Below are 14,178 nucleotides of genomic sequence, written 5' to 3' on the forward strand. Positions count from 1 at the left end.
TCTGCCCCTCCCCTGTTCATGCTCTGTCTCTCTCTGTCTCTCAAAAAAAAAAAAAAATGTCATTAAGAGAATTCCAAAATTAGAAAGAGGCAAAAACAATTCAACAAAAATAAACAAAACAAAAGAGAACTAGACGGAGAAGTAGATAAATCCATTTGGTGCAATGCCATGGAGCCAAACACAAGGGAGTTTCAAACTGAAGGGGGTAAATATGAGTACTTAATTGTAGAGTTTAGGAATTTGACTTGTATATGGTTGGGTTGAGCGTTTGACTCTTGATATTTGGCTCAGGTCATGACCTCAGACTTTGTGAGGTCCAGCCCTAAGTCAGGCTCTGTGCTGACAGCACAGAGCTTGGAATTCTCTCTCCCTCTCTCTCTGCCCCTCTCCTGGTCACTCTCTCTCTCTCAAAATAAATAAAGTAATCTTAAAAAATAAGAATTTGACTTGAACAGAGTACAATATTCAAATGAGAAATTTTAGGAAAGAAAATGACTTCATAGAGAGAATGTGAGAAAACTGAGGTAGTAGTAATGAAAGAAATAGGAGGTAGAAACTTCTTACTTGAACATAGCAGCCTAAAGTCAGCACTGCCTCTTTTTCCTCCTAGGAATTACCCAGGGGCAGCAAAAAGAACAAAAGAATGAAAATAGAAACCCCATCTTCAATGAAATTAAGAAAGAACTGAAACTAAAAATTATAAAACAGGTGAAAAGTTTCCAACAGTAACAGAGATTAAAGCCAGATGAGTATGTAAGGAAGTGAAGAGAAATTTGCCCATGTCTGTAGATTACAGAGAAAGCCTACCAAAGACACTTCTAGATGAGGGGCAGACTCTACCTAAACACTTTGCAACAGTGGGAATGGTATCCCTGAGCTACAAATGGAGGCTTTCTTGGGGTAGGTTTGGTCCCAAGAAGTTATAGAAACAAGGAAAGAGTTAACACAGAAAAGTCACAGTTGTGCACATCGGACTATTTAGTCCTGTGTAAACTCAAAATTTTAAATGTAAGCAATAGATAAAAGATTCTACTTAGAGATACCACAACTGCCTACCTCTATTCACTGGGAAACGTTAAAGGCTAAACACACTCACACATAAAACTCTCTGGTCATAAGAAGCATAGTTCTAATTCCTCTGCAATATGCACTTTGGGCAAGTAGCCTGTCCAGAAAAAAAAACGACTTTCTCTAAAATGCAGTAATTGGGGCACCTGGGTGGCTCAGTCAGTTAAGCATTCAACTTCAGCTGAGGTCATGATCTCACGATTCTTGGGTTCAATCCCCACATTGGACTCTGCATTGACAGCACGGAGCCTACTTGGGATTCTCTCTCTCTCCCTCTATCTCTGCCCCTCTCCACCCCAAATAAATAAATAAACTTTAAAAAGTAAAAAAATAAACTGCAGTAATCAAAATAAAATAAGGAGAAGTACAAGAGTATAAGAAAATAATAAGGATAAATAAATGGCAGATGGAGAAATAAAAACATCATCTTTAAAAAAACTGTCAGATATGGGCACCTGAGTGGCTCAGTCAGTTAAACGTCTGACTCTTAATTTCAGCTCAGTTAATTGGCTTGAGTCCCATGTCGGGCTCAGCACTGACAGTACAGAGCCTGCTTGGGATTCTCTCTCTCCCTCTCTCTCTGCCCCTCCCCTGTTCATGGGCACCCTCTCTCTCAAAATAAACAAACTTAAAAAAAATTAAAAAGTAACAAAATAAAAAACTATCAGATAGCCGAAATATATGTAAAATTTAAAGAAAACCATCAAGGCAGATGAAAGCCATAACCAACATTTTTTAAATGATGCAACTGCTTCTTTGAAGAAAGAGCACAAAGCAGAGATATGAGCTATGGAAGAGGTTGCAAGATGGTACCGAAGACATAATTAAACACTAATTGGCAGATTATAGGAAAGAAATAAAGAATTAATACTATTATAGAAATAAAGTGAAGTCTGAAGATACATGAGGAAAAACAGGCATTGTGGAAAATATTGTAAGAGATATAGAAGACAAATTATAAAATCAAGAAAAATAAAATCCAAACAAATAAAAAGCAAAGAAAGACTAAAGAGAAAATAATAGATGCCAAAGATAGGCAACAGAGATCTAAATATTCATAACTAGAATTCCTGAGAGAGAAAACTTAGTTTACAAATAAAATAAAACAAGTATTTCAAAATATAATTCACAGACCTATTCCAGAAAAGACATTTTAATCTATATACTGAAAACAACACTTTCTACATTCAGTTGTCCCCCAATAACTACTGCCAAATCAAGACACTTAAAAGAGGAAAAAAAAATCAGACTGGCTTCACCTTTTTCCACATCAACACTCAGTAGAAACCAGAGGAGCAATGTTTTCAAAATCCTCAAGGAAAGGCACTGTGAGCCAAGAATTTTATAGACAGCCAATTTGCCATTGACTATAAAGTTCAAAGTTGACAATAAAAGAGAGTACAGTCAAAATTAGGTGAAAGGGGTAAAGAAGTACACTAATTTTATTATTGTTCACAGGAAGAAATTAACAGGTACCTTTAAAGAAGCAGATTAAGCATACTTTATGGAAATTACAGTCATGAATAATCAAAAGGGAAAAATGAACCTCACAAATTATTAAAATTAAAATACAAAGCAAAGGAAACAGCTACAGTGAAGTATTTTCAGGGGTGACTGGGTAGCTCAGTTAAGTGTCAGACTCTTGACTTGGGTCCAGGCCATGATCTCACGATCATGATCTCATGGTTGTGAGATTGAACCCTGAGTGGGGCTCCACACTAAGTGTGGAACCTGCTTAAGATTCTCTCTCTCCTTCTTTCTCTGCCCCTCCCCCATTCTCTCTCTCTCAAAAAAAGAAAGAAATGTTTTCAATGCTATACAAAGTAACAAGTATGCTACTTCAAAAAAAATGACAGAAACAAGACCAAACAAGACCAACATATCTGTCTTTTTATAAATAATGTAAATAAGTTAAACTCTTCTTTTAAACGGCTATTAGATTAAATTAGTGGGAGTCAGGTATCTAAGTATCTGATAAGAAATTTATAACAAAGAAAAGACTGCTAGAAAGAACCCTAAGGGGTTGGGGTTGAAATTAGAATTTCATTATGAACTCATGGATTTTATATATGTATATATACACATAGAAATGGCTATAGATGTAGGGGTGCCTGGGTGGCTCACTTGGTTAAGTGTCTGACTCTTGATTTTGGCTCAGGTCATGATCTTACAGTTGATGGGATCGAGCCCCACATTGGGCTCTGCACTTGGGCTCTGCACCTTGCTTGGGATTCTCTCTCTCTCTCAATCCCCACTCTCTATTAAAATAAATAAACTTAAAAAAATGGTTTTAGATGTATATATTGTTGAGTGTGTATGTGTGTGTGTATGCATGGTGTGTTTGTACACACAAATACACACACACACACACACATACACACACCGTAATCACACATATACACAGACAAGTATTTACTAGCTCTGTCCACTGAGATGTCCTAGAAGCAATGACACTCGAGTAGCAATGATCATACCAAACTCCCAGATTTCACTTTCTAAATACTATCCGCCACTGTAATCAAGCAGTTATCCTTGAAGAAGTGGTCAATTTGAGAACTGGGACAGGGAAAGTACCTAAGTCTCCTAAGAACACAAGCATGAGAAAAATGAGAAAAATATCGAACTGATCCAAGTTGAGAACATCTTTCATAATAAAAGCCCTGTCATTTTTTAAGACTGTCAAGTATATGAGATTGGGAAAGACTGAGGAACTATTCCAGACTGAAGGAGACTGATGAGACATGACAACTAAATATAAGACATGTTCTCAGAAGGTTTCTTGGACCCCAAGGAAAAAAGAAGCATTTTTTTGAATGGTTGATAAAATCTGAATGGGTCTGAGGACTGCATGGTACTGTTGTATTAAGGCTGGTTTTCTGATTGGGAGGCTGCATAGTAGTAATATAGAAGCCTGCCTTTGCTTGAGGAAGTACACTCAGGAGTACTTAAGGATAACAAGGCATCATGCCAGGAAAAAATATAAATAGAAAAAAAAAACAGAGAAATAATAAATAAATGCAGGAAAAAGTTAACAATTGGGGAATCTGGGTAACAGAGATGTAGAAAGTGTTTTGCAACTTTTCTATAGGTTAAAAACTATTTTTTTAATGACAATAAATCACTCTTCAAAAAATGAATGAAAAATAAAACTATAAATTTATTTTTCAAAAAAATATATAGCCAAGTATTCAGGCCAAAGACAATGTGAGTTCAGGTAAAATATCAATCAACAGACCAAGACCTTTTAATAATAAACTTATAATTAACTCTTCATTGAAGAGTCTGGGAGGAAAAGAGACTGAGTCTACCGGGGAGAAATCAGGACAACTTGAGAGACCATAGGTGGGTGATTGCGAACTGGGGGAGATAAAACAGGCCGTGTAGGCACGGAGGGGAGGGATCCCCTTCTACCCACAGACAAAGGGAAGAGAAAGAGCAGCTGGGGAAGCGTAGGGGTGTATCTGGACAAGGGAAAAAAAACCTTGGACTGGGATGGAGAGGGGTCCCATCTCTAACTGCAGGTCCCATCTTTGGACTGGGGCCCGCTGCCCCGCTCGCACACCTGGGGAAGAGGGGAGCCACCCGGGTTCAGCGGTAGATCGGGGTGCAGTCTGCAGCAGGAGAAACCGGTTCCCTCCCCTGAAGGACTCCGGCACAGGACAAAACCAGCCGGGACCTCGTATAGGGAGGTGCTTACCCAGTACTGGGGCACACTGAGTGGGAGTTTAACTCCCAGCCAAGCCCCCGGGGCAAAGGAGTCATCGGAGACAGACCGTCTCCTCTGCACCCACGGCACAGTGAGGATGGCCCCAAAGGAGTGATTTGACACACGGGGTCATGGAGAAGAGACTGGGAGCCGCCATTTTTCTTCCCACCACCGCCAAGGTGGGGCCTCAGGTATTCGTCTGCGGGGCCCACAGTGGAGGTGGGACCAGCCTACACCAAACCACGCCCCTCCAACGCTGGGTAACTGCGTATCTTTTGGAGTGGGATTGACGCTGTGGAACCAGACGGCTCCATCCTCCAGACCGGTGCTATTGCGTAGCCTGGATTAATTCTAGAACAATTCTTGTTATTTAGATATATTCTCCCCCCGACCCATTTCTCCCTTTTATCTCTTCCCTCCTGTAGGCTGGGTACTTTGGTTATTGGTTTGTTTAAACAGACATATTTAATCCATTCTCTTGATACATGTTCTACACCTCCTTCTTTACACTCCTTTCTCTCTCTCTGGAATAATCAAGCCATATAGTTTCTCTGTCTAACTTTATCTTCGTTTCTTTTTCCCTGCCTCCTTTCTTATTTTCCTTTTCTCTCTCTCTGGATTAAGGCTTTTAGTCCCTCTGCCTGGTCAATGTTTATTTTTTCTTTTTCCCCACCCCTGTCATTTCTCTCTCTGTATGTGCTCTTCCATCAGCATCGCCTCCACCCTGTTCTTTACTTGTAGCTGGTGTTTCTGGTTTTTTGCTTTTGGATTGTTTTTAGTTTTTAGGTTTTTTGTTTTTGTTTGTTTGATTTGTGTGTTTTGTTTCCTGTTTGTCTGTTTGTTTTCCTTTACAGGGCTACTTCAAGGAACAAATCAAAGCACACCTGGTGGATGGTCCAAAACATCACTACGACTAGGGAAATAAAATAACCAAAGTCACAACAGAGAGCAAGTCACACTCTCCAAAAAACACCTCCTGAAGGGCCAGGCCCTGGACAGTGTATGACCCCCCTTTAATAATTAATTCTTCATTAAGATAAAAGAGATGTGAATATGTACCAAATAATATATCATGAATATTTTAATTTTTTAATGTTTATTTTTGAGAGAGAGAGAAACGGAGCACAAGTTGGGAAACTTATGTACATAATAGGTTAACATTTATTTTTCAAACATCTACCTTCCTACTAATGGTCTTTCTCAAGACCCTTTGTATCCTCAGATCCCTACCCTCCTCCTCATTTCCTATAAGCCTCCTGTTGCCTCACAGTCTTTAGATTTTCAATGTCTGTGTAGATTCCCCATAAGTATGCTATTAAATTTGATTTTCTCCAGTTGTTCTCTGTCACATCAATTTATTTAGTCCAGCTAGAAGGACTTTAAAGGAAAGAGGAATACTTCCTCTCCAACAGAAGAAATTAAAAGAATGAGAAGCTATTTGAGCCATCTGTGAATAAATAAACTTCAAAACCTGGGTGAAATTAGTAATTTTCTAGAAAAATACAGTATATCAAAATTGGCCCCCCAGAAGACAGAAAATCAAGGGACCACTTACCATATAATAAAAAGTTTGTACAAGTTAATCTTTCCTCAAAACACTAGGTTTGGACTGTTTACCAAATCAGGTACAGGCCATTTCAATGTTTTGTTTTATTTTTTTTTAAGTTTATTTATTTATTTTGAGAGACAGAGTGAGTGGGGGAGGGGGAAAGAGAGGGAGAAACAGTCCCAAGCAGGCTCTGCACTGTCAGCACAGAGCCCAACTCGGGGCTGGACCTCAGGAACCATGAGATCATGACCTGAGCCAAGATCAAGAGTTGGCTTAACCGATTGAACCATCCAGGTGCCCCTCAATGTTGTTTTTTTTAATATCCCAGAACACAGAAAAAGGAATGGTTCCTAGCTTTTTTATTGAAACGCACATGACATTTATACCTAAAACTGAGAAAGAAAAAAAGCTACAGACCAGTCTCACTTTCAAATGCAAACCTCCTAACTAAAATTTATCAATAAAATTCAGCAGCATATTAAAAGAATATATCATGATCAAATGGGGTTTATTCTGGAAATGTGAGGATAATTCAATATTATGAAATAGTGCCATAATTTATTTTATTAATAGATATTGGGGAAAAAAACAAGATCATTTTCACAGAAACTGAAAAGGTATGTAGTAAAAATTCACTATCCACAGGAATGTGAATACTTCTTTAATGTATGAGTATCTGAGTCCCTTACTCTAATATAGTAAATTACCAAACTGAGTTTTTTCTGGATGAGTTGGAAAAATTCTTTATTAGAATTCTTTACATCAGTCTAACGTATGCATCAAGGATAGTTTTACCAGAATCTTTCCATTTTTATGTATTCAAATGTATCAAACTCTCCTTTTATAGTTATGAAGGGAAAAACTCTCTAAAGGCCTCTGAAGGGCAACCATTTTAAATTTCCTTCTAAGTCAGCATGACTGTACATAAACTTCGTTCAAACCAAAAGCCTGATTTATGGCCTGCCAGGCATGCATTATACATCTGCTTTGTAAATGAGCAGCCTAAAGGAAAACCATCTTGTCCTTGAGATATTGATCAATGCCTCTACTCCCTGCATTTGATGATGTTTAAAACACATGATTCCTGCCTATACGCTAATCTATAATCTTTTGAGCTTTTACAAGATGTTAAAAAGTATATAACCCTATTAACATGTTCATTCTCTGGAGCACTTTCCTCCCTGTGAATATTGTGTTTCCCAGGCAGCTGTCCTAATTTGGGCTCAAATAAAACTCTATTTTTTAAAATATATATGGATTAGAGTTCTCTCTCTGGTAACTTTGTGTCAGCAATAGCATTTAGATTTTGTGCCTTACTAAGAAAGGTCTTCTCCTTTCTGAAACTATATAAAACATCACGCTTTTTCTTTATGTATTTAATGTTTGATTTTCAAGTATTTAATTCACCTGGAATTTACTGTGGAAAAAAGATTAAGGAGCAGTGCCAGTTTTGTCTTTTCTGCAGAGTTGGCCTATTTTCCCAACACTACACTAAACTTTTACTCCAATGATTTGAAATGCCAGCTTCTCCTAAACTAAGTTCCATGATAGATTTGGGTTTATTTCTGGGTTTTCCCTGCTGTTCTACTGACAAGTATATTAAAAAGATAGTATCAAAGTTGTTTCAATATTTGTATCTTTATAGTATACTTTAATATTTAATAGTGGTCCAACTAATTTTTATTACATATTAAAAAGACAAAATTTTGATACAGAAAAAACTTGTGAAATTAGGATGGAATTCAAAGAGAAAATATTTTATCCTCTTACAACTTTTTGAGAATGTATAACATCATTAAAAAAGGACATTTACTGGGCACCTACTGTGTTCAAAAACTTTGGTAAGGAACAGAGGTGAAAGACATGATGTTATATAAGTTAAGGTTAACTGAGAGTTTCATTCTAGTGAGGGAATCTGCTTGCTTCACAATCGGGGCTCATTCTCTCTCTCAATCTTTTTCTCATACACACTGTCTACATAATCAGTTTTCATCCTCTTTCTGTCTCTCTTACACATGCACTCACATGCACATCCTACATTGTTACACTTATACATACCTGTTTGATTTCTTTAACAGCCAGAGTAACTGAGAACAAGACTGCCTAACTAATGCTGCTCTGACAGGAAATGTTACAGGCAGATTTAGGTCCTTACATATATATTCCATTTCTTTCACCATTGTCCAACTGTAACCTGAAATTAAAGAAAGAAATTCCATTTTTCTAACTGGAATACTGAAAGTCATTAAATAAGAAACTAGGGGAGCCTGGGTGGCTCAGTTGGTTATGGGTCTTGGTTTCAGCTCAAGTCATGATCTCCAGGTTTTGTGAGTTTGACCCCTGCATCCGGCTCCCTGCTGACAGTGACGAGCTTGATTGGGATTCTCTGTCTCCCTCTCTCTCTGCCCCTCCCCCACTCACTCTGTCTCTCTCTCAAAATACATAAATACATAAAACTTATTAAAAAAATAAGAAACTAAGTTAAATTACTTACAAATAGGTAAATTCAGATAATTTATAAAAATTTCCGTTTGGATACAGAGTGACTTAAAAAACCACTTAATAGGGGCGCCTGGGTGGCGCAGTTGGTTAAGCATCCGACTTCAGCCAGGTCACGATCTCGCGGTCCGGGAGTTCGAGCCCCGCGTCAGGCTCTGGGCTGATGGCTCAGAGCCTGGAGCCTGTTTCCGATTCTGTGTCTCCCTCTCTCTCTGCCCCTCCCCCGTTCATGCTCTGTCTCTCTCTGTCCCAAAAAAAATAAACGTTGAAAAAAAAAAAATTTAAAAAAAAAAAACCACTTAATACATGAAAAAATTTTCAGTGGAAAATGTAGACAAAAGATTAATTCTAAAATCATGCCACAAGTGACCAAGAGAAAATTTAACAAAACATTAAAATATTAAAAAGGTTTTATGGGGCACCTGGGTGGCTCCGTCAGTTAAGCGTCCAGCTTCCGCTCAGGTCATGATCTCACGATTCATGAGTTCAAGCCCCACATCAGGCTCTGTGCTGACAGCTCAGAGCCTGGAGCATGCTTCAGATTCTGTCTCCTTCTCTCTCTGCCCCTCCCCTGCTCATACTCTGTCTCTCTCTAAAAAAATAAATAAATAAACATTAAAAAAAAAAAAAGGTTTTACTAATCTCTCAAGCACAAAAAAAGCAAATTTTGACACTATACCTTAAAGATTCGAAAGCTCTTCCTGTAGGTATCTCTGCATCATTAATAGTCTCTATAAACTTATATTTTCCATTGTGTAATTAAGTATTCTTTTCCAAGAGAAAGATGGCTGCTAGGTACTAGACGTTTAATTAATAATTATTGGGGCACCTGGGTGGCTCAGTTGACTAAGAGTCTGACTTCACCTCAGGTCATGATCTCACAGTTCATGGGTTCAAGCCCCACACTGGGTTCTGCACTGGTGGTGTGGAGCCTGATTGGGATTGTCTCTTCCTCCCTCTCTCTCTGCCCCTTCCCCACTTGTGCGTGCTCTCTCTCTCTCTCTCTCTCTAAATAAATAAATAACATTTAAAAAATTTTAAGTAATAATTATCCTCATGGTTGTTTTTTGGCTAGTCCAAATTATTTATACATTTTACCTAAAGTAGAAATAGTGGTAAAAATGACTTTTATACATGCATTTTAAATCTTATTAAGACATTGTGGAAAACACACTTGCCTATTTATAAAAGCTTCAGAAAAAATGTTTCTATTTTTTAAATAACACTAAACTCTATCAAAAGCAGGCTGTAAAAAGTATTGGTCAATATAGGAACATTTTACAGAAAGCCTAAGTAAATATGTTAGTTTAGCAGCTAAACTCCTTATGAAAAAAGGGGAAAGTTCTGCTTTCCTGAAAAATATGAAAAACTATCATTTTTTAAATTTTTTTTTATTTATTTATGTATTTTCAGAGACAGATAAAGAGCACAAGGTGGGAAGGGGCAGAGAGAAAGAGAGACAGAATCTGAAGCAGGCTATGGACCATCAGCATAGAGGCCGATGTGGGGCTCGAATTCACAAACTGTGAGATCATGACCTGAGCTGAGATCAACAGTTAGACTCTTAACCAACTGCACCACCCAGGTGCCCCTATATCTTTTTAATTAGAAAAAGGGACTGCTAACAAAAGCTGTATTTACATGACTATAAACTTTTAACTCTCTTTTCTAAATCTGTGAAATAACAAGTAAGGGAGCATCAAGTGCATGTTGGTAATGACAAGAGGACAGTGAAAGAAAAGTAGCCTGGAGACATTCAACACCATAATGACTTCAAACCCAGATATGGTATTATTCAGTTCAAGGATCAGGTTAAGCCAGAATTATACTAAACAGTGATAAAAGGAATTGGAATCAGTAAGGAAGTTACTAAACTGTTTATAGTTTACCTTATTTAAACACTTTGAATTATAAGCAATATTCTTTAATGAAATTAATAAAATTAAAATGAATTAAAGAATTAGAATTAAGTTAAAGCATATTGCTTTTTCTCTCAATCTTATTAACTGTTGGACCAGGGGGTTAAACCTAAATGTCACTACTCACTTGATAGCAGTTACTCTAATCTTAAGTTGGGCTAAAAAGTTAACATCTGAAAACAATAAATGCAAATAAGTAAAAAAATGAATGCCCTGAACACAGGATAAAGACTAATATCTCTGGGCGCCTGGGTGGTTCGGTTGCTTGAGCATCTGACTCTTGATCTCCCGTCAGGTCCTGATCTCATGGTTCTTGAGACTGTTTATCTGGAAATCACTACCTAGGTATGTATGAAGAAATAGAAAGATAAACCCAAATAGCATAGTCAGTTTCAACCAGGGAAAATAATCTGAATGTCAGGTCCATCCTGAAGGGAAAAGGTGAAAGGAAAGAAGGGATTGGACTAGAGGAGAGTCTCATGGCCTCTCACTCCCCTGTCTAACCAAAGAGAACATGAGGGTGCCAAAGTTCTAGCAAACTACTTTTAAGGGCCTCCCACTGTCTACAGAACAGAACTTGTGCTCTTCAACCACACTCCCCTTACTTCTGGCCTCACATCACTGGCTAAGTTTTTGTTACTACTTTTTTATCTTTCATCTGACATAGGAAGTTTGCTCCAAGGTAAAAAGAGTATATTATGTTTTCCAAGTTCAAATAGACAACTGAGGATGTGTTTAAAATTTATAAAGAGGCAGCTTTTGTTAATCTAGACCTTGTAAATAAATATTTCCCATTGAAGTTTGGTAACAGAATATCACCAATGAATGCAGTGTCTATATGAAATAAAAGAAAGAAGAGTCATACAGATGCCTTTAGGACCAGACCTTTCTCTCCATTAGGCTCTTAGATTGTGGAATAAGTTTTTGGTTTTATACTGAGAAGTGTTATTTTTATATTTCAAGTAGATTTTAATTTGATCAAAAAGAAATACATTTTAAAAATTATTACCTTCATTGACTTTCTCAGGATGCCATCCTGTTGTCCAACCCAGGGAAAACGTCACATCTGGAAAGAAGGATGTCACTGTGTCTATAAAAGGTTTTGCATCCACTACTCTGCTATTTCCATTTGGACCAGGAAGAATATCAGCATTAATCCACACAGGACGCTGCAGATGCCTCTTCACATTTTCCAGGAGCATCATGGATGGTTCCACAGCTGCTAGACTAAAAATATAGTTTGCTGTCAATAAGATACATTCCTGAAGTAAAAATAAAAAGAAGTTCTTTGAGACTACTGTTTTCAATGTTCTCAACTTCCTAATAAAAGTATAATACAATAATGCCTAAATTGAATAAATTCAAAGATCACATAGAACCAGAGGGGAAAGTTAACATATTCCACATCTCAAAATGTTGATTTATACTTACTATTCATGAAGGTACCTGAAAGGTACTATAAATGTACGAATAATGTCACTATTTGTAGACAGACTGAGGTTTCAAATCTCTGTATTAGGATCACTCAGTATATTTAATTTTTTTTTTTCAACGTTTATTTATTTTTGGGACAGAGAGAGACAGAGCATGAACGGGGGAGGGGCAGAGAGAGAGGGAGACACAGAATCGGAAACAGGCTCCAGGCTCCGAGCCATCAGCCCAGAGCCTGACGCGGGGCTCGAACTCGCGGACCGCGAGATCGTGACCTGGCTGAAGTCGGACGCTTAACCGACTGCGCCACCCAGGCGCCCCAGGGATCACTCAGTATAAAATAATTTCAGAAATACACAAATATTCACTCATAAGAGAATGTATAAATAAGATTTAAAATTAGATACATTTATAATCTGAAAATTCACATTTATTAAAATACCTAATGTGTACCCAAGCACTGTGTCTTTAATACTGGCTCATGACCTCAGAGAAAAGAACCTCTTTTCCTTCACGTATTCTTGTAAATTTGGATGCATAAACATGTTTCTAAAACTGATTGCAAAGTGTAAATGATAATATTTTCTTAAAACTTTTACAGATTTCATTTTCATTTCATAAACATCTTTTTTGGGGGTGCCTGGGTGGCTCAGTCTGTTAACCATGTGACTTGATTTCAGCTCAGGTCATGATCTCATGGTTCGTAAGATCAAGCCCCACATCATGCTCTGTGCTGACAACATAGAGCCTGCTTGGGATTCTCTCCCTCTCTCTCTCTGCCCTCTCCCCATCTCTCTTTCAAAATAAATAAATAAACATTTAAAAATAAATAAAAAACAAACATCTTAAAACTAGAGACAACTATATTTTAGTTACTTTTAAATAAAAAAGCAGCTTCACTCTTTTCTTCTCTACATCCATTCTGACATCTATAGGTTTTAAAACAGTAAGGTTTCAATCAGCCTACATAAATTTTACTTTTTAATGTTTTTTAAATTCATTTTTAGACAGAATGAGAGAGAATAGGGGAGGGAGGGAGCAGGGAGGAGAGGGAGGCAAAGGATCTGAAAATGGGCTCTGCACTGACAGCAGAGATTCTGACATGGAGCTCGAACTCAGGAACTGTGAGATCGTGACCTGAGCCGAAGACAGAAGCTCAACCACTGAGCTATCTAGGTGTCCATAAATTTTACTTTTTAAGAATATATATATATATATATATATATATATATATATATATATATACATATATACATATATATATATATATATATATAAAACTTTACTGAACTACAACACTACTTATACTTCTGAATCTCTTCTGAACCTTTAAGTTTGCTTCGAAGAAAATTAGTTTTACCCTTATGCACTGTTTGGGGGAATGCAAACTGGTGCAGCCACTCTGGAGAACAGTATGGAGGTTCCTCAAAACGTTAAAAATAGAACTACCCTATGATCCAGCAATTGCACTACTCGGTATTTACCAAAGGATACAAAAATACAGGTTCGAAGACGTACATGCACCCCAATGTTTACAGCAGCATTATCAACAATAGTCAAACTATGGAGAGACCCCAAAAGTCCATTGACAGATAAATAGATAAGCAAGATGTGGTATACATACCATGGAATATTACTCAGCTATCCAAAAGAATGAAAACTTCTCATTTGCAGCAACGTGGATGGAGCTAGAGTATATTATGCTAAATGAAAGAGTCAAACAGAGAAAGACAAATACCATATGATTTCGTTCACCTGTGCAATGAACATAGGGGAGGGGGGAAAAAGAGAAGAGAGGAAAACAAACCACAAGAGACTCTTAATGACGGAACAAATTGAGGGTTGATGGAAGGAGGTGAGTGAAGGATGGGATAGATGGGTGATGCGCATTAAGGAAGGCACTTGTTATGATGAGCACTGAGTGTTGCATGTAACTGATGAATCACTGAATTCTACTCCTGAAACCATTTTTGCAAGGTATGTTAACTAACTAGAATTTAAATAAA

The 14,178-nt window shown here is 37.5% G+C and overlaps 1 protein-coding gene across 5 annotated transcripts in view; it reads right to left on the reverse strand.

Annotated features, from left to right (window-relative positions):
- The window catches only part of FAM151B (family with sequence similarity 151 member B), a 45,019-nt gene that overhangs the window by 15,792 nt on the left and 15,049 nt on the right, over positions 1 to 14,178 (reverse strand). For all 5 annotated transcript variants that reach the window (XM_086697873.1, XM_086697883.1, XM_025924972.2 and 2 more), the window contains exons 4-5: positions 11,751 to 11,968; positions 8,382 to 8,517 (exon numbers count right to left, since the gene is read on the reverse strand). In XM_086697873.1, coding sequence (XP_086553999.1) covers positions 8,382 to 8,517; positions 11,751 to 11,968 — 354 coding nt within the window. The remainder of the gene's footprint in view (positions 1 to 8,381; positions 8,518 to 11,750; positions 11,969 to 14,178) is intronic.

Source organism: Puma concolor, chromosome A1 (genome assembly GCF_028749965.1).
Source record: "Puma concolor isolate L17-30 chromosome A1, mPumCon1.1.hap2, whole genome shotgun sequence".
NCBI lineage: Eukaryota > Metazoa > Chordata > Mammalia > Carnivora > Felidae > Puma > Puma concolor.